The sequence below is a fragment of the Coregonus clupeaformis genome, chromosome 17, assembly GCF_020615455.1.
Source record: "Coregonus clupeaformis isolate EN_2021a chromosome 17, ASM2061545v1, whole genome shotgun sequence".
Lineage (NCBI taxonomy): Eukaryota > Metazoa > Chordata > Actinopteri > Salmoniformes > Salmonidae > Coregonus > Coregonus clupeaformis.
Genome location: NC_059208.1, coordinates 31,757,694 through 31,779,722, shown reverse-complemented (window position 1 = coordinate 31,779,722; position 22,029 = coordinate 31,757,694). Strand labels below are relative to the sequence as shown.

The 22,029-nt window shown below is 43.7% G+C and overlaps 1 protein-coding gene across 3 annotated transcripts in view; it reads right to left on the bottom strand.

Annotated features, from left to right (window-relative positions):
- Positions 1-22,029, bottom strand: part of LOC121586257 (oxidation resistance protein 1) — a 148,846-nt gene that overhangs the window by 87,156 nt on the left and 39,661 nt on the right. For all 3 annotated transcript variants that reach the window (XM_041902810.1, XM_041902809.1, XM_041902811.1), the window contains one exon: positions 13,344-13,496. In XM_041902810.1, coding sequence (XP_041758744.1) covers positions 13,344-13,496 — 153 coding nt within the window. The remainder of the gene's footprint in view (positions 1-13,343; positions 13,497-22,029) is intronic.

The window sequence follows — 22,029 nt, the reverse complement described above, 5'->3', positions numbered from 1 at the left end:
TTATTTGTATTACTCAAGCTGCCACTTTCCATTACTGAGTGCCTTTAGAAGCACAAGACCGGATGCTCCCTTTTTTGTCAGACTGTTCCTTTGTGGATTCTCTGTGCTTGAATAAGTTCCTTGATGCTGCTAATCTCAAGATGAAGTATTTTCTCTGTGACAGACTTGGTTGACTTGACAGCATCAACTAAGGAGTAGTTGTCAGTGACACAAACTACAGGTAGAATGTACCGTTTTGTCTCAACAATGGTAAGCTCTGAGAACAGAGTTGCCAGAAAGATGGCATTGTCAATTCCATCTGCAAGAGCAAGGGTTTCTCCAGCAAGTGTGCTTCGGACAATCCTTCTGATCCTTTTTGACTGCCAACAGATTGGTGAGAATCTTCCTTCTTCACCCATTAACACGATTAGATGTCCACCATGTGTGCCTCCATCTGTAAGGTTCCCTAGGGAAGCCTCACTGAAGACAACTAGTTTCAGAGAGTCATCTTTTCCAACATGCTGAAACTTTAGTGTCACTTGTTGTGATTTCAGTTTACGAAGAACTTTGTTTGCCTCAAAGTTGAATGGTTTGTACAGAGGCGTGTTTTGTGTTGGATGCCAAGTTGCAGCCATCAAACATTACATCAGGAATACTCTGTCTAGCAACCCATAGAATTTGACTTATCTTTGACCTCAATTGATCAGGAAATTCCTTTGTATGGCTCTTTAAGAATCCATTTGGATGGGTTGAAGATTCTTGATATAGCTTTCCTGTTGAATCTGCATTGTTCCGTCAATTGTAATAAAGTCTATGCCAACATAACAAAAACTATCATGCTCCTCACGGCCGACCTGGAAAACAGCTTTGAGGTGTGGAATCACAGTTGTAGCAAAGGTCTGTGAGCCACCCCAGATGAAGTCATCAACATGACAAGCATGTAGAAGACTGCAGGATCCACTTTTGACATTTTTCCACCTGTACTCAGCATTGTTGCCTTGACTTTGTTATACCTGTAGAGTGATGCATCTGCCAGGCCATACACACACTTTTTTACACAGTGTTCCTACGCTCTTAGCTTCAGGCAGAGCTCGGATGTGAATGTCCCTTGACAGCTACAGTGGGGAGAACAAGTATTTGATACACTGCCGATTTTGCAGGTTTTCCTATTTACAAAGCATGTAGAGGTCTGTAATTTTTTATCACAGGTACACTTCAACTGTGAGAGACGGAATCTAAAACAAAAATCCAGAAAATCACATTGTATGATTTTTAAGTAATTAATTTGCATTTTATTGCATGACATAAGTATTTGATCACCTACCAACCAGTAAGAATTCCGGCTCTCACAGACCTGTTAGTTTTTCTTTAAGAAGCCCTCCTGTTCTCCACTCATTACCTGTATTAACTGCACCTGTTTGAACTCGTTACCTGTATAGAAGACACCTGTCCACACACTCAATCAAACAGACTCCAACCTCTCCACAATGGCCAAGACCAGTGAGCTGTGTAAGGACATCAGGGATAAAATTGTAGACCTGCACAAGGCTGGGATGGGCTACATGACAATAGGCAAGCAGCTTGGTGAGAAGGCAACAACTGTTGGCGCAATTATTAGAAAATGGAAGAAGTTCAAGATGACGGTCAATCACCCTTGGTCTGGGGCTCCATGCAAGATCTCACCTCGTGGGGCATCAATGATCATGAGGAAGGTGAGGGATCAGCCCAGAACTACACGGCAGGACCTGGTCAATGACCTGAAGAGAGCTGGGACCACAGTCTCAAAGAAAACCATTAGTAACACACTACGCCGTCATGGATTAAAATCCTGCAGCGCACGCAAGGTCCCCCTGCTCAAGCCAGCGCATGTCCAGGCCTGTCTGAAGTTTGCCAATGACCATCTGTATGATCCAGAGGAGGAATGGGAGAAGGTAATGTGGTCTGATGAGACAAAAATAGAGCTTTTTGGTCTAAACTCCACTCGCCGTGTTTGGAGGAAGAAGAAGGATGAGTACAACCCCAAGAACACCATCCCAACCGTGAAGCATGGAGGTGGAAACATCGTTATTCGGGGATGCTTTTCTGCAAAGGGGACAGGACGACTGCACCGTATTGAGGGGAGGATGGATGTGGCCATGTATCGCGAGATCTTGGCCAACAACCTCCTTCCCTCAGTAAGAGCATTGAAGATGGGTCGTGGCTGGGTCTTCCAGCATGACAACGACCCGAAACACACAGCCAGGGCAACTAAGGAGTGGCTCCGTAAGAAGCATCTCAAGGTCCTGGAGTGGCCTAGCCAGTCTCCAGACCTGAACCCAAAAGAAAATCTTTGGAGGGAGCTGAAAGTCCATGTTGCCCAGCGACAACCCCGAAACCTGAAGGATCTGGAGAAGGTCTGTATGGAGGAGTGGGCCAAAATCCCTGCTGCAGTGTGTGCAAACCTGGTCAAGACCTACAGGAAACGTATGATCTCTGTAATTGCAAACAAAGGTTTCTGTACCAAATATTAAGTTCTGCTTTTCTGATGTATCAAATACTTATGTCATGCAATAAAATGCAAATTAATAACTTAAAAATCATACAATGTGATTTTCTGGATTTTTGTTTTACATTCCGTCTCTCACAGTTGAAGTGTACCTATGATAAAAATTACAGACCTCTACATGCTTTGTAAGTAGGAAAACCTGCAAAATCGGCAGTGTATCAAATACTTGTTCTCCCCACTGTATGTTCCCTGCAAAAATGCAGATGATGTCTATGGACTGAAGTTTCCATTTTTTTCTGGCAGATCACTGTCATCAGCAATCTGAGTGATTCTGAGGCGCATGTCGATCAGTCTTTTGGGAGTTCTTTAGCAGCCAGCTCCTCAAAACCTCTAGCCACTAGACATGTTTTTGGCACTATTTTAGTTAAGGATTCTTTAAGGGTACAGACCCACCTGGTTGAGACACATTTGTGGCCAATGTATTTGACTTCCTCAAACACTAAATTTTTCCTCCAATTACTGAGCTCATCTAGTTTACAGTGGGGAAAAAAAGTATTTAGTCAGCCACCAATTGTGCAAGTTCTCCCACTTAAAAAGATGAGAGAGGCCTGTAATTTTCATCATAGGTACACGTCACCTATGACAGACAAATTGAGATTTTTTTTTCCAGAAAATCACATTGTAGGATTTTTTATAAATGTATTTGCAAATTATGGTGGAAAATAAGTATTTGGTCACCTACAAACAAGTAAGATTTCTGGCTCTCACAGACCTGTAACTTCTTCTTTAAGAGGCTCCTCTGTCCTCCACTCGTTTCCTGTATTAATGGCACCTGTTTGAACTTGTTATCAGTATAAAAGACACCTGTCCACAACCTCAAACAGTCACACTCCAAACTCCACTATGGCCAAGACCAGCTGTCAAAGGACACCAGAAACAAAATTGTAGACCTGCACCAGGCTGGGAAGACTGAATCTGCAATAGCTAAGCAGCTTGGTTTGAAGAAATCAACTGTGGGAGCAATTATTAGGAAATGGAAGACATACAAGACCACTGATAATCTCCCTCGATCTGGGGCTCCACGCAAGATCTCACCCCGTGGTGTCAAAATGATCACAAGAACGGTGAGCAAAAATCCCAGAACCACACGGGGGGACCTAGTGAATGACCTGCAGAGAGCTGGGACCAAAGTAACAAAGCCTACCATCAGTAACACACTACGCCGCCAGGGACTCAAATCCTGCAGTGCCAGACGTGTCCCCCTGCTTAAGCCAGTACATGTCCAGGCCCGTCTGAAGTTTGCTAGAGTGCATTTGGATGATCCAGAAGAGGATTGGGAGAATGTCATATGGTCAGATGAAACCAAAATATAACTTTTTGGTAAAAACTCAACTTGTCGTGTTTGGAGGACAAAGAATGCTGAGTTGCATCCAAAGAACACCATTCCTACTCTGAAGCATGGGGGTGGAAACATCATGCTTTGGGGCTGTTTTTCTGCAAAGGGACCAGGACGACTGATCCGTGTAAAAGGAAAGAATGAATGGGGCCATGTATCGTGAGATTTTGAGTGAAAACCTCCTTCCATCAGCAAGGGCATTGAAGATGAAACGTGGCTGGGTCTTTCAGCATGACAATGATCCCAAACACACCGCCCGGGCAACGAAGGAGTGGCTTCGTAAGAAGCATTTCAAGGTCCTGGAGTGGCCTAGCCAGTCTCCAGATCTCAACCCCATAGAACATCTTTGGAGGGAGTTGAAAGTCCGTGTTGCCCAGCGACAGCCCCAAAACATCACTGCTCTAGAGAAGATCTGCATGGAGGAATGGGCCAAAATACCATCAACAGTGTGTGAAAACCTTGTGAAGACTTATAGAAAACGTTTGACCTGTGTCATTGCCAACAAAGGGTATATAACAAAGTATTGAGAAACTTTTGTTATTGACCAAATACTTATTTTCCACCATAATTTGCAAATAAATTCATTAAAAATCCTACAATGTGATTTTCAGGAGAAAAAAATCTCATTTTGTCTGTCATAGTTGACGTGTACCTATGATGAAAATTTCAGGCCTCTCTCATCTTTTTAAGTGGGAGAACTTGCACAATTGGTGGCTGACTAAATACTGTAGCTGAGTCAAATGACATGTCCTTTGTTTCAAGTACATCATCATTTTGAATGTCATTCTGTTTTTCTTGATTTTCCATGGGTTCAACTCTGAGATTATCTAAAAGTGACAGGTCAGCTGACCCTGTTGTACCAGAAAGTGTAGCTGGTTCAGAGTACTGCAAGTTGTATCAGTTCTGGTGTTTGCCTTTGGCATTTCCTGCTCATCCAATAACGGTTGCTGTGTGTGGAATACCACTTTCTCTGTCCATGTATTTAACAGTTTGTCCAGTTTTTAGATTGGAACAACCATGTGGTCTTAACACGTGGCTGTTGTTGAATGTTTTCCCCATTTGAACCCTCAACAGTATTACCTGTGTCATAGTTAAAGGTTTCTGCTCCATTTCCTGTGTCAGTTTCAGTGTCCATATCATTGGATGCGACATCTGGCAGGTTTGTGTCTGTTAATGTGTCCTTTTTGTCATTTTCAGTAAGAGGCTGAATCTCAGTAACAGCCTCTCCATCTTGTTGATCATTTACTTTCCACAATCTTGAGTGATGCACCCTGACAATGGTGCTTCCGTGCCTCACAAATATCACCACACCATCTTGGCCAATGACTACTCCTGGTCCTTTCCACTCTTGACAGTCAACTCGTTTGTAGTACACTTTGTTTCCAGTCTCGTACTTCTCATCGGTGGGTCGAATCTGTTTACGCAGAGCCCTGCGCGTTCTCTCTGAACACTCTGCTTCAGTGAACGCTTATCTCGCTGCATGTAGTGCTGAAAGGTGCGCTCACACTGGCCCCTTCTAGTGCTGGTGGCTTGTCAACCAGTACAGAGGGAAGATTAGGGTTCTGCCCAAACACTAGTTGGTGTGGGCAGTGAACATTGTGCATTGAGTTTTTTGCCAATCTAGGGCTTTTTTCCAGTCACATCCATTGTCTTGCTTCACTTTCAGCATGATCTCTGTGAGTGTTTGATTATGTCTCTCCAGAAGTCCATTGCTCCATGGACTGTTTGCAGCAGTTGTCTTTACTTCCATGTTGAATTTCTCAGCCATTTCTCTTATTTCATTATTACTGAATTCTCCTCCTTTGTCACTGTATAATTTCTGGGGCGGGCCATGCACGCTTATCCAGAAATGAATGAAGTGCTTGAAGATTTCACTGGGTTTCTTTGTATTCACAATGCTTCCAGTACTGAAGCGTGTGAAGTGGTCAATTATGTGAAGGTACCACACATTTGGTCCTAGCTCATGTAGATCTACAGCCACTGGTTTCATTGTACTTGGAAGCCAGTGGCAAACCAACAGCTGGTCTGGGCATAGGTTTGCTGTATTTCTGGCATGTCTCACAACTGTTAACTATCTGCCGTAGAATGGAAATACTCTCATCATTATTCCCAGAACTGCTGAGTAATTTATGAAGTCTGTCAACTGTAGCATGTCCAAACTGTTTGTGAAGTTTTAACAATACTTTGTGTTTTTCCTCTGTGTTCATGTTCTCTGTGTCTGCCAGAATCTCTATGTGCTCTGTGTCCGTCAGAATCTCATTTTTACATGGACTCTGTGTGATGTCTTTGTCTAAAATGTTTACACAATAGTAGCCTGAGGTAGTAAGTTCAAGGGTCACTGGTTGTTTAAACATCACTGCCTTGTCATTTTTTTATGTCTAGTACAGCCCCTATCTTCTTGAGGGAAGCTTTGCTTAATAGTAAGGGGATTTACATTTTACATTTAAGTCAATTAGCAGACGCTCTTATCCAGAGTGACTTACAGTTAGTGAATGCATACATGTTTTTTTTGTTTTTTTGTTTTTTTTCATACTGGCCCCCCATGGGAAACGAACCTGCATCCCTGCCGGCCAAACCCTCCCCTACCTTGGACGACGCTGGACCAATTGTGCGCCGCCCATGGGTCTCCCGGTCGCGGCCGGCTGCGACAGAGCCTGGACACGAACCAGGATCTCTAGTGGCACAGCTAGCACTGCGATGCAGTGCCTTAGACCACTGCGCCACTCGGGATATCTGCAGGGACCACCTCTGTTTCAACGTGACACTTAGTCTGACCAATTTTTGCTGGTATCTTGACTTTCTTGGTAGAATGGACGATTCTCCCATCTCCAAATTCGAAAGCTCTGTTGCTTGGTGTGTCAATCATATTTTGTACACTGACATAGCCATCAAGTCATTTTGCACCACACAATGTGTGTGTACATGCAGTATACATCACAGCAGATCCTAAGGATTCAACTATAAAGATCTCAGTATCAGAAGCAGATTCGTTTGAAAACAGTGGAATGTTACAGTGCTCCATCTCTGTGTTTACATTTTCCTCTGTTAGTTTAACTTGTTCATTTTTATGAGGACAGTCTTTAACCCAATGGTAAGTGCTTTGACAAGTAGCACATTTTGATCTCCTTCCATACCTGTCCAGTGGATTTGTGCCGGGCCATGGCGCCCTCGTCTGGTTGTCTTGAGAACGTGACTGGTTGGCGCCTTTTCTCTCTGCTGCTAAGTGTAATATGCCACGTCACTCACTTGCATTCCATCTGTTATTGGCGCAACAGACGTCTTTTCACCCAAAATATTTTTGGGGTGCCGACTTCATTGACGCAAAAGTCAGCACAGTACAAGCAGTCAAAGCCAACTGTTTCTCCCTACCATCCAGACAGGCAATATCTAGCAACTTGAAAGCTAACACTGCATCCGGGAGAACAATGTCGTACTTGCGCATCCTTTTGTACCTCTGTTCGAAATCAATGATGTAGTCCGTCATTGCAACCGAAATGTCTCTAGTAACACTGTCAATATTTGAATATGCCTCGAAGGCACGGTCTTTCTCTTCATTAAGAAACACAGAATCCAGTGCTCTGATCAAAGTTCCCATACCATCATCCTTTTTCAAATCCTCCGTGGATATTTCCAGTGCTGTATCTGTCGCTCTTCCCTCGAGCGATAATACCATCGCAAGTGCTTGCTTTTTCTCGTCCAGATTAGTAACCCGTGTCCAGATTCCAAGTTAATTTTTCTAACTTTCATACGACCTCTTCTTGTCGAAGCGAAGTGACACATTGTAGTTATTAGCCATCCTCTGCTACCAATGTTAACTCAAAATGACAAAGCGACTAGTTTCCAATTTAACAATGTTTACTTCACTGTATTTCCACAGTACATTCCCAATCAGAGACAACGATCGACAGCTGCCTCTGATTGGCAACCAAACCCGGCCAACATAGATATACAAAACATAGAATGTACACCATGACCAAACCAACAAGAAACAACAGGCATTAAAGGTCAGGGCGTGACAGTACCCCCCCAAAGGTGCGGACTCTGGCCGCAAAACCTAACTTAACAGGGGAGGGTCTGGGTGGGCATCTAGCCTCGGTGGCGGCTCCAGCTCCGGGCGTGACATCCTCTCCGTTTCTGCCTCCCCATTGCACCCCTGGTCCGGTCTGGACCTTGGTGCGATCCTTCCCCTCTCAGTCCTCCCACGATGCACCAAGCCCTGTCTGGACCCTGGTGTGGGAGGCACTGACCCTGGAGAGGGGCTGACGTCTGGGCCTGGACCGGCAATCCCCCCGCGATGCACCAAGCCCTGTTGCCATCTGGTTCTGGAGTGGAGCCGCTGACCGGAGCTGAACTGGACCCCGGTGGAGCGGACTGCTCTGGCTCTGGACTGGAGCAGCTGACCAGAGCTGGACTGGGCACAGGTGGAGCGGACTGCTCTGGCACTGGATTGGAGCAGCTGACCGGAGCTGGACTGGACACCGGTGGAGCGGACTGCTCTGGCACAGGAGTGGAGCAGTTGACCGGAACTGGACTAGGCACCGTTGGAGCGGACTTCTCTGGCACCAGCCGTACCGTACTGGGGACACGCACCACTGGTCTGGTGCGAGGAACAGGCACCGGCCGCACCGGGCTGGGAACACGCACCACTGGTCTGGTGCGAGGAGCAGGCACAGGCCGCGCCAGACTGGAGACACGCACCACAGGTTTGGTGCGAGGAGCAGGCACGGGCCGTACCGGACAGGAGACACGCACCACAGGTTTGGTGCGAGGAGCATGTATGGGGCATACCGGGCTGGCGACACGCACCACTGGTTTGGTGCGAGGATCAGGTACGGGCCGTACAGGACTGAAGACACGCACCACTGGTTTGGTGCGGGGAGCAGGTACGGGGTGTACCGGACTGGCGACACGCACCACTGGTTTGGTGCGAGGAGCAGGCACGGGCCGTACCGGAGAGGAGACACGCACCACTGGTCTGGTGCGAGGAGCAGACACGGGCCGCGCCGGACTGGAGACACGTACCACAGGTTTCGTGCGAGGAGCAGGCACGGGGCGCACCGGGCTGGGGATACGCACCACTGGTTTGGTGTGGGGAGCAGGTACGGGGCGTACCGGGCTGGTGACACGCACCACTGGTTTGGTGCGAGGAGCAGGTACGGGCCATACAGGACTGAAGACACGCACGACTGGTTTGGTGCGGGGAGCAGGTACGGGGTGTACCGGACTGGCGACACGCACCACTGGTTTGGTGCGAGGAGCAGGCACGGGCCGTACCGGAGAGGAGACACGCACCACTGGTCTGGTGCGAGGAGCAGGCACGGGCCGCGCCAGACTGGAGACACGCACCACAGGTTTGGTGCGAGGAGCAGGCACGGAGCGCACCGGGCTGGGGATACGCACCACTGGTTTGGTGCGAGGAGCAGATACGGGCCGTACAGGACTGGAAACACGCACCACTGGTTTGGTGCGAGGAACAGGCACAGGCTTTACCGGTCTGTGAAGGCGCACTGGCGGCACAGTGCGTAAATCCGGCGCATAGCCTGGTGCCTGCACGGTCACACGCTCCTCAAAGCGAGTGCGGGGATTTGGCTCTGCTAACCTCTGCTCTAAAGACTGAGCTCTCTGCTGCTGGAGGGTTAATTCCTCTCTCAGCTTCTCTTGTTGCTTGGCCAGCTCCTCTCTCCGTGCAACCATTTACTCCTTCTCCCTAAGGGCCTCCTGCAGCGCCTCCTTTTGAAGGGAGCTCTCCTGCTCTATCTTCGCGATCAGCCCCTGTAAGGTGGTTATCTCTTCTGTCAGAGTGCTAATCTGCAGGTCTCTCCGAGCCTCCTGCTGCTTAGCCAACCACCCCGTGTGCCCCCCCCCAAAAAAAATATTGGGGTAGCCTCTCTGGCTTCCTTAGCGGTCGGCACCGTTGGCGTCGCCGTTGATCCTCTCCTACCTGGGCTTCTACCTTCGCCCAGGGTCCTTTCCCAGCAAAAATCTCCTCCAAAGACCACAATGTCTTCCCCACCTGTGTCCAGGGTGTTTGCTCCTCCTGGGCATGCTGCTTGGTCTGTTGGTGGTGGGATCTTCTGTCACGTTCATTGATAGAAGGATTGGACCAGGGTGCAGCGTGGTATGCGTACATAGTCGTTTATTATATTAAACACCGACAAAACAACAAACGCAACGTAACGTGAAGTTCAAAAGGCTAAACTTCCAACAAGCCAAACTGAAACAAGATCCCACAACTAAAGGTAGGCAAAATGGATGCCTAAATATGATCCCCAATCAGAGACAAAGATCGACAGCTGCCTCTGATTGGGAACCACACCCGGCCAACATAGATATACAAAACATAGAATGTACACCCTGACCAAACCAACAAGAAACAACAGGCATTAAAGGTCAGGGCGTGACAAGTATTTTATAAAGGGATAAGACGGTATTACAAGAAAGGACAACAAGCGAAATAATACATCTTCAAATATAACTAATTAGAACACAAGTACTCAATCAACATAGTGGAGATAAAAACATAGCAAACAGAAGACATAGAAGGCACTGTATGTGGGTATGTGTGGATGTATTGTGATGGAAGGTGTGGTGTGCATTTTTGTGTTTGGAAAAGTGTGGCGTTAAGTGAGTGAGAAAGGAAATGGTTGCATATCCCAGAACCAATGTGTGTCTGTGAGCAGGGGTTGTGAGAGGGAGCTTTCAATTTTGTGCAGATGAGGGATATACATCTTAAAATAAAGTATACATCTAATTTATTTTTATTGTCCTATCATGATGGAACGGTCCCCAACCCTATATCCTAGACACCCACCTGAGCGACCCATACACCAAAGAGAAGTCCCCATCTGTTTTATGGTCCTGCTGTAAGTTGCCTATATGCAGCCAAAACAGAAAGATAAATGCGGTCAGAGACATACTAGAGCAGCACAGCCCCCTCAAGATTCTGAGCCTGCCTGTTAGGGTTGGTCCAACAAAGCCAGAGCCCCCTGATGGGAGAGCATAATTTCCAAGGAAATTCTCAAAGCTGCTAATGAGAACCTTGACGACCTTGTACCTAGCCGGTGGGGATTCCGGTGGGGCACCCCCATTCAGGTAGTGGCATTGCTGGCAACACTGGCTGCAGTAACCCATGGGGAGGGGGGTCACACTCGGACAATCAGAGAGGGGGCATATTACTGTGGCCCTGGTGGCACAAAATAATCAAAGGTATGACTGCTCGGAGATGCTTGAGGAAAATGGTTACAACGGGGGACCAGTGTGTTTCTGTCTCAGGGGAAGAGGGTGGATCTGATCTCCATCACCTAGGACTTGATATAGGTTAATCAAATCTCAAATGTAATGTTAGCTAATAAAATCAGATCCAAAAATAATATCAAGGGATTAGAAATCCAGGGCTTAAAAACAAAGGTGTCATTGTATGCTGATGCTTCATGTTTTCTTTTAAATACACAACGTGAATCCCTCCACAGCCTCATAGAGGGTCTAGATACATTTTTGAACCTCTCTGGATTACAACCAAATTATGATAAATGTACTATATTATGTATTGGATCACTGAAAATACAATTTTTACATTACCATGTAGTTTACCAATAAAATGGTCTGATGGTGATGTGGATATACTCGGAATACATGTCCCAAATTAAATAAATGATCTCACTCCAATACATTTTAATAGAAAGTTAGCAAAAATAGATAAGATCTTGCTACCATGGAAAGGTAAATACCTGTCTATTTGTTGAAAAATCACCCTGATTAACTATTTAGTATTATCCCAGTTTATCTATTTACTTATGGTCTTGCCTACGCCTAGCGAACAGTTTTTTTTTTATTATATGAGAAAAAAATATTCCATTTTATTTTGAACGGCAAGCCAGACAAAATTAAACGGGCCTATTTATATAATGAATATGAATTCGGAGGACATAAATTATATATTAAATATTAAAGCATTAGATCTAGCACTAAAAGCTTCAGTCATACAAAAGTTATACTTAAATTAGTAAGATTGTCTCACCCCATGTTCAAGAATGGCCTTTTTCCCTTTATTCAGATTACAACCTCTCACTTTCAGTTATTTGAAAAGGAAATAATCTCCCAAATATCACTATTTCTAAAACAAGCCATAGAAAGTTGCTTGCAATTTCAATTTAATCCTCCAGAAATGACAGAACAAATAATGCAACAAATATTGTGGTTAAACTTAAATATACTAATTGATAAAAAGCCAGTATTTTTTGATTTTTTTTTTAACAAAGGTATAATCTTCATAAATGATATCATAGGTAGGACTGGTGGAGTTATGCAGCTAACAAAAACATATGGAAATGTCTGCTCTACCCAAAATTACAACCAAATAATTGCAGCATTACCGCAAAAATGGTAGAGGAAAGTGGAAAGGGGAAAAAGTAAGGAACTTGTCTGTCGGCCCTGCATTAAAGAACATAATTGGTTAAAGAAAATTGTGATAAATAAAAAAGTATACCAGTTTCATTTAAGGACCAAAGGATTGACAGCCGTCCCATATAGATTGCAAAATAGTTGGCAAGAGATTTTTGACGTACCGATTCCATGGCATAGTGTTTATGAACTGATACGCAAACGACGCCGGATTCAAAACTTAGAATTTTTCAATTTAAATTATTATACAAAATTCTTGCTACCAATAGAATGTTATTTATATGGGGGATACAATCTTCCCAGCTCTGCAGAATTTGCTGAGAAGAGACAGAATCATTAGATAATCTGTTTTGGTACTGTCCATTTGTGGCTTGTTTTTGGTCACAGGTCCAGGAATGGCTGAAGGATTGCAATATTTACCTGGAGCTAACCCTGCAGATAGCACTACTGGGTGATCTGAAAAGTCATAGTCAATCGATCAATAATATAATAATACTTTTAGTAAAAAAATATATTTTCAATTTACAATCTGTAGAAACAATGAGAATAGAAGGGTTTAGAACTTTTGTGAAACATCACAGTACTGTTGAAAAATATATGGCAAATAGAAATCCAATATGGATGGTGTTAAGAGATAGATGGGAGGTGTTGAATGCAGCTGAAGGATGGGACTAATAACAACTAATAACAGCAAGATACCTAATGTAGGGCATGCTGTGTCCATAAGTGTAAAGGTTATAGGTTTAGAGCTTTTGTGAAGGAGCACAGTTAGAAAGATATGGCATATAGAAGCAAACCGGATGGACATGATGAAAATGATCGGAGAGGTTGAGGGTAGAGGAGCTTCAGGAGTAAAAACAAACAAAATATAATTATTGTAAAATTGACTGTGTCCATCAAATTTATATAGTATGTATAAGCTGGAAGTAGAGGCCTAAGCGTTGTTGTTCACTAGTTTACTCCAATTAGGGAAGGGGTAGTTGGGTTGGAAAGTAATAAAGGGAAAATGAAATACAAAAAAATAAATTTAAAATAAAAGATAGCGATGATGTGAGATCTATGGATCTCTGGGGGCTAACCGACCTTGCCATCTGTGATGTACTTGCAGTTGATTTTGAGAAACTTCTGTGTTAGAGCCTCTTCTTCTTCAGATGTGGACAACACCACTCTGGCCGGACGGGACATGGGGTGGGCAGGGGACGGTGTGGAATCCCGCCGATGGATGTCATCTGAGTCCTAGTAGAGTGAGAGAGCGAGAGCGAGAGAGAGAGAGAGCGATATGAGAGAGAGATAGGGAGAGAGTGAGCGAGAGGGAGGGGCGCCTGGTGGTCAGTAGCTCTGTATTCATCCATGCACCAATTTCGATCTTGTCTCATCGCTGAAACTCCCCAACGTGCTCGGGAGGCAAAGGTCGAGTCATGCGTCCTACGAAACATGACCCGCCAAACCGTGCATCTTAACCTCCACCCGCTTAACCCAGAAGCCAGCCACACCAATGTATCGGAGGAGACACCGTTCACCTGACGACCAATGTCAGCTGCAGGCGCCCGGCCCGCCACAAGAAGTCGCTAGAGTATGATGAGCCAAATAAAGGCCCCCCGGCCAAACCCTCCCCTAACCCGGATGATGCTGGGCCAATTGTGCGCCGCCCTATGGGACTCCCGATCACGGCCGGTTGTGATACAGCCCGGGATCGAACCCGGGTCTGTAGTGATACCTCTAGCACTGCGATGCAGTGCCTTAGACCGCTGCGCCACCCGGGAGGCCTTGTGAATGGCTTTTAATCCATTCCATTTTAATTTAATTTTAATTTATTCTGTCTACAATGGTTGCTCAATGGAACACATGCGTTGAGCTACAACCCTGGTGTTACGAATGAAGAACGAGTGTTCAGTGTCAATGGTGTTGTCTGGAGCTTAAAGCATAGAAAATCAAGTTAGAAATTAAGTACAATAAAAAAATATTACGTTGATTTTGGAAACACAACAATTTTTGTTTTCCATTTCATCCCATTGGGTCACTGCATTGGCAGACCCAGCTGCTAAGCAAAAACTTTTTTGTGATTCATTTTTTATGAGCTCCCGCTCAGCCCAGTCAAAGCGCTTCTCTGTCCTAGCACCCCAATGTTGGAACCAGCTTCCCCATGAAGCTAGGACAGGCAAAAGATTGCCTTTCGTGAACTAACACTCACACTTGACTTACCCCCGTTCATCCCCAAGGGTGAATTAGTTGTTTACCAGGAGAGAGGTAAATCTGAGCCCTTTGCTGCTGCAAATCACATTAATGTCATCCAAATTAGATCAATAGCCTCTAATTGAGGATACTGTTAACATATGCACTAAATCATCAACATCTCCCAGTAAACTGGGCAGTGAAAAACAACATTAGCAAAATATTTAAAGGGATAGTTCACTCAAATTACAAAATGACACATTTGTTTTCTTACCCTGTAAGCAGTACATGGACAAGGTATGACAGCAATCCATGCTTTGGTTTTGTTTACCTGGCCTCTGTTTCTAAATACTACTATGTGGCACAAATCCAATGATTTGGACATGAAGCGTAAAAAATATAAATTTCGTTACCATTGACTTGCATTTGATTTGTGCCATAAATGCTAAAAGATAACATTTGGAAAGAGTGGCCAGGTAAACAAAACCAAAGCATGGAATGCTGTCATACCTTGTCCATAGACTGTCCACAGGGAAAATAAACTAATCTGTCATTTTGTCATTTGGGTGAACTATCCCTTTAAGGTATAACTTTATTGGAAATTGACAAAATAATGCTTCTAACTCAAGAAAGGATCCTTTAACTCCTTTCAGAGCAATGTTCACATGCTTCAATCCTACAAGCATCTCTCTCTTCTCTACAGGCATCTCTCTCTTTTCCACAGTATTTGAGATTGAATTGTAGAGAGAGAGAGAGAGAGAGAGGTGCCAATGAATGGACCTGAGTGTGTGTGTTTATTTGTGTGTGTATGTGTGAGTGCACTGATTAGTATGTGTAGCCTACATCCGCAAGCTTGTGTGCATGCCTGTTGCGATGTGTATAACTAGAAGGTGAGTCATAGAGGAAATATGACTGCGCTGTCCTGGTGTCCTGGCAGCTCTAGTCACTAGGACCATCTGGAGTCTTTCTCCACTGTGTTGACTGTAGGACCCCTGGCCCAGACCCAGAGACCCAATACAATCCTACCTGGAGGTGACACACACACAGCCCCTGTGTGTGTGTGTGTTAGTGCGTGCATGTGTGTGTGTCACCTCCAGGACACAGGCCAGTGTTGACTGCTGCCATTTGGTAGGCTCAACCAGACGGAGCTAGATTCAGCCAGAGAACGAGATGACTGAGACTATGACTAGAAGGTTCTTTACACTGTAGTTATCTGAATCAGAGACTGAAAACTACAGTTTCTTATTAGCTATGGTTATCAGGATATTTGACGCTTGGAAATCAATGCATACTAGTGCAGGGTAACAGTTTTATTGATACATTAGTGGCCCAGAAATAGGTGTATTGAAATAGAGCAATTTAGCTTAGCCTGCTGGATTTAGCTGTTGGATACCAGCTGGCTGGTGGTAAATAAATATGACATTTTATGGATGGCTCTATTTCCCCCTTGTGGACTTACACTAAAATGTAAAAGTCAGGATCTTTGTAAAATCTCCACTGCTACTAATCAAAAGGGATTTAGGCCTGGCATTTTGAATACCCCCTCAGTTTTCAAATCACGTAGAGGACTTGGGCTGTTGCACGATAGCAACCAAAGCCCATGTAAGTCAGTTTAGAACATTCCATCATTGGTTACTCTGAGAGTTGACATCGGCTGCGGCCTCAGGCCCTATGGTGCTAACCTTGGAAAAGTAATTCCAATTTCTACTACTTCCTCTATTGCCAATAGGGATAGACCAAATGGTGCAGTTCTATGCAATCTTACAGCCATACCAACTATATCAATATCAACCATCAGACAGGGTCTGCAACCGCCTATTGAACGTAGCTTGTTTAAGTTGGAGGCCACGTGACTTTAACATTTGTAAAGCCCTTGGGTTGATGCTTCTGAACATTAGGAGCTTACTTCATAAACTGGATTACATTAAGATCTGGGCTATGCAGACAAATCCGGACATTCTGGTATTGACTGAAACTTGGATCTCTGGGGACATTCAAGATTCTGATATTAATATTAAGGGTTATAATGTGTTCAAAGCTGACAGACAGGGTAAAGGTGATGGGGTGGCCATTTTTATTCAACATTATTTCTCTGTCTCTTTACTGAAATCCATTTCCCTTGCCTTTCTCTGGGGAAAAATATATCCATAACTATTATAGGGTTCTACCATCCTCCCTGGTCTAATATTTGTGCTCTCGAGGAGTTAACTAGTTTGTTGTCTTCTTTTATTAAATCAGAAGTTAATATCCTGGGTGACCTAAAATATGATTGGGAAATGCAGGCTTCAGATAATCTAAAAGACGTGTAATGATCTAAACCTAAATCCCAGCTGGTGACTAAGCCTACACGGCCCAACCCTAAGATCCTTCAAAGTCAACTCTGGTTGATTTTATCTTAACGAATACACCAGAGAAATATGTTTCTCCTGGTGTCTTCGCCCAAGACATTAGTGATCATTGCCCAGTTGTTTGTGATAGAGACGTGAGAATAAAACATCTAAGCCTTGTGTCATCACAAAGAGTAACTTTAAAAACTTCAGTGAACAGGCTTTTTTACATTATCTTTATTTTAGTGACCATGATTGCATTTCAGCTATCCCTAAAGCTGATTTAGCTTTCAGCCTATTTACAGATGTCTTCAACACTATTGTGGATAATCATTCTACCTTCAAAAAAATAAGAGTTAAAAGGTAGATCGAAGGCCTGGTACACTCCGGAATTATCAGAAGTCATTCATAAAAGAGTTGATGCTTGGATCATAGCCAGGAACACAGCCTTAGCCTCGGACTGGAGGAACTGGAATCATTGTGTAAGAGAAATCATAAAGGCTAAATAGGATTATTATATAACCACTCCTTCGGATTGTAAGGGGAACCCGGCTAAATTATGGAAAACTGTCAAATCCCTGAGGGGTTCTACCTTCTCCTCTCTGCCACAACAAATTAATTCAGACACTGGCCTCATTACGGAAAAGAATGCCATCATTGATGCATCACTGAACGGTACCGGAGCGGCAAGTCTAGGTCCAAAAGGCTCCTTAACAGCTTCTACCCTCAAGCCATAAGCCTGCTGAACAATTAATATAATGGCCACCCGGACTATTTGCAAAACTACAGCCAGATTTTATAGCTATGTAGGAATCCCTTGCTGATTTAAAACTTGTGCTTAATACAGGCAAAACGAAATACATGTTGTTTTCAAACTCTCATAAGAATGTTTCAGATGAACTACATGTTTATTCATTAGATGGTTCTCCAATTGAACATGTGCCCGCATATCAAGATTTAGGCATTTGGATTGATATGGATTTGACTTTTCTTTGAAATATATAGATGAGCTGGTTAATAAGAAGCTAAGATTTAAAGTTGGCCTTTTCTACAGAAACATATCATGCAGTAGGAAGCAGATTATTCAGTCAACCTTTTTATCTGTTCTTGATTAGGGTAATATTATTTATCAAAGTGCAGCTGCTACTACTCTTAAACCTTTGGATGCCATCTACCATAGTGCCCTTCGTTTTGTTACAGGTGACAGTTTTGATACTCATCACTGCATCCTGTATCAAAAGGTTGGCTGCACTTCGCTAAAGACCTGTAGATCTCTACGTTACTCCCTTTTTGTTTACAAGGCCCTACTTTATAAACTTCCATCTTATCTAACTTTGCTGCTGAAGTATAGACATCTGAGTTGCCTAAACCATTCACCGGATTGGTTAATTATTGATGTTCCTAGAGTCTCCACCGCGCTAGGTAAATCTGCTTTTAGTTTTAATGCACCGTATTGCTGGAACAAAATTCTAAATTAATTTAATCTTGATGTTCTGGTGCAGTTCTGGCAATTTAAAGTATTTATTGGGGATTTATTTGTGGAGGAATTTAACAGTTTTCTGGGTGATGTTTTATTTGTGCTTCCCATGACTGTATTTGTGTATTTTAATTTGTATATGTTTGGGTATAATGTGTATGTCTATGTTGTGTATACAGGGCACATTTGTAAAAGAGACCTGTGTCTAAATATGTTTTCCTTGTTAGAATAAAGGTTAAATTAAAAATAATCACAAATGTGAAATCACAAATCTACCTAGTGTGAGTCCAACACATGGCTGTAATGGCAATGATATAGTGTGTGCATTACATCTCCATTGTCACACCCTGATCTGTTTCACAGGTCTTGTGAAACAGACCCATGGGGCGGCGCGCAATTGGCCCAGCGTCGTCCAGGGTAGGGGAGGGAATGGCCGGCAGGGATGTAGCTCAGTTGATTGAGCATGGCGTTTGCAACGCCAGGGTTGTGGGTTTGATTCCCACAGGGGGTATAAAAAATAAATACAAATAAAATATATATATATAATAATAATGTGACTAAACTGTAAGTCGCTCTGGATAAGAGCGTCTGCTAAATGACTTAAATGTAAATGTTGTGCTTGTCTCCACCCCCCACCAGGTGTCTCCCATTTACCCCATTATCACCTGTGTATTTATACCTGCTTTTTCTGTTTGTCTGTTGCCAGTTCGTCTTGTATTGTCAGGTCATCCCAGCGTTTCTAGCCTTTCCGGTTCTGACCTTTCTGCCTGCCCTGACCCTGCCCTGACCCTGAGCCTGCCTGCCGTTCTGTACATGCCTGATTCTGACCGGTACCTGCCTGATTCTGACCTGGTTTATGAACTTCTGCCTGCCCTGACCCTGAGCCTGCCTGCCGTCCTGTACCTGTCGGAATCTGATCTGGTTACGAACCTCTGCCTGTCCTCGACCTGCCCTTTGCCGGCTCCCCGTGTTATAATAAATTATCTGAGTACTGAACCATCCGCCTCCTATGTCTGCATCTGGGTCATATCCTGAGTCGTGATATCTATGGCATTTGACTTTGAACCTTGAGCCCTATATTGCCAGGGGTCATGACACACTGAAAAATAGCCATATGCGATAGTCTATAAAAGCTATACAGTCACAGTATTTCAAAGCACTGACTGCTCGTTATGTTGCCTAGTTTTAATCCCTTGTTCTCTGAATAAACCAATTCTCATTTTCATGATTGTAATCCTGTATTAGGTGCATGACTATTATGAAAGTACAAAACCATCTAGGTGCAGCAATGTAATCCCAAGCAGTATTAGAGTAAAGCACTGTGTCAAACATGGACTGCCAGGCTATAGACACTGCTGGCTGTTATCAGCCGAGCACCTCATAAAAAGCTTTCACATTAAAAGCCAATTAAGCCTCACCGTGTTCTTTATTAAAATCCATTTCGCCCCGAATCTGAGGAAATCAAAGAGCTCACGGGCAGACGTTTTTAACAACGCCCTTCACAGTCATTTATCCCCTTTATTGAACGCAGCCTTGCCTTACTCCCTCTGAGCAATTGCTTTCTCCTTGGGGTGGGATGGTTGTTCTTACACGAGTCCTCTTCAAACACTAAAAGGCAGCACTGAGGCATTGACTGATTAAATGAAGCTCCTCAAAGGTATTTACTCCCATTTATTGCAGCGATATCATTCCGCCACAGCTTCCCACGTTGAAAGGGGTATTGTAATTATGCACCTGTTAATTTAATTTCCATTGATAGCTCTGTTAGCCCCCTTAAGGAACCCACTGTTAATAGCTCCACCTATGCTATTTATAGTTTTGTATCAAGTTATCGTTTTGCTACATGTGCTCAGACGCATAGGGGTATTGTCAATAGTAATGTTGTGCACATTAACCTGAATTCTACTACTAGCTCTGCAACTTTCAATCCAATCAGGAAGCCTATTATGGCTAGTTCATCCAGCTCTATTGACTCTTGTGTCACCATAGATACTCGTGCTGTTTATAAATCTTGCAGAGGGCTTGGAAAGTTACATATAAACGTGCGATGCTTGATGTCTAAACTGGACTTTCTGGATGTCTGGGTGCATGACACTCACCCAGACATACTGGTTATCTCAGAGACCTGGCTGAATAATTTGATTACGGATAAGGAAAAATGAAATAAAAATCTCACCCCAGGCGTTCCTTCGTGATCTATATTTTTCAAAGCTTTTTCCTACTAGCTGCATACCAGACCCTGTTTTGGCACTTGAACTTTTCTCATCCATTTTTACGTCTCTGGCTGATAAAAATGTCATTTTTGAGCGACTCAGAGTAAAAAAACTAACTAATCCATGGTACACTCCTGTACTGTCAGACCTCCTCTTGATAAGAAATCAAGCCTGGACCCAGGCTAGACAAACTGACTCATTACCTGATTGGCAGCTATTTAGGCAATTGAGAAATTGGTGCACTGCCTCACTTAAACAGGCCAAATAAAACTACTTCCTGAGCCCTATGGCACATTTAGTTAGTAATCCCTCTAAATTCTGGAAGACCGTTAATTCACTGAAGCGGGGTAACTCCTCTACTTCAAATCAATTTTTATTGTTCGCATACACATATGTGACCGACCGCCTTGATTTGGTCTTATGTATAAAACATTTAAATTGTGTTTTTTACATTAGATAAAAGCAGAGACAAAGCTAGACAATTGTATATCATACATTGCATTTAAGGGAACAATGGGAAAGTAATTCTGCTTTGAAAGTTGATAAACTTGGCCTTTGAATGTTTTGGTACCTAGTGAAGAGCTCTTCTTTGTCTACACCCATTCAGCATCATTCACACCCTCTTAAGCTTTAGCCCCACCAATCTCGTTTCGCTCTCGGAGCGTTCAGAGCGCACACTTGACGCACTGGCCGATGAGTAGGGTTGATCCGAGCGTTCTGACCTCACAACGGTAGTCAAGCACCCAAGTTAACTGGCTAACATTGGCTAGCTTGCTATTTACTTTCAGACACAAAATTGGGATTATGGTTCATTGTTTACCTCATGAAAAAAGCCTAACCAGCTCTGCCGACAACAATTTAATTACGCTTTTTTTTTGCCGACGTTTACTGACACCGGCCAACGGGTGTTGTGCGTTCGTAAATGAATCTGTTATTCTGTACTTTGGCATACTCAGACTGAATTTACGAATGCCCCCAAAATGATTACTTGCACAGTGGAGTATTTTGTTAAGACGTGTAGCTAGCTAGGTAAACAATTAACCTAGATAGGTAAACAACATGTAAGATCATACACGTCACATAACGTTAGCTAGCGAGCCAGCCAGCTAATGTTAGCTAAACAATGTCCCATAATCCCAACTCATGACGTTACTACCCTGCATGAATCTGCTGGTAGTTAACCAACTAGGTTCAATGTTAGCTAGCTAACATTAGGCTCAAACTAGCAAAGCAAATGGTTCTGAGATACAAATAATAACATTATACACATAAGGTTAGCTAGCGAGCCAGCCAACTAACGTTAGCTAGTTAAACAATGAACCATAGTGCCAACTCATGATGTTACTACCCTGCATGAATCTGCTGGTAGCTAACAACCAGGTTCAATGTTAGCTAGCTAAAATTAGGTTCTAACTAGCCAAGCAAATGGCTCTGAGATACAAATAATAACATCATACACGTAACGTTAGCTAGCGAGCCAGTCATAAGCCAGCCAGTTAACGTAGCTAGTTAAACAATGAACCATAGTGCCAACTCATGACGTTACTACCCTGCATGAATCTTCTGGTAGCTAACCAACC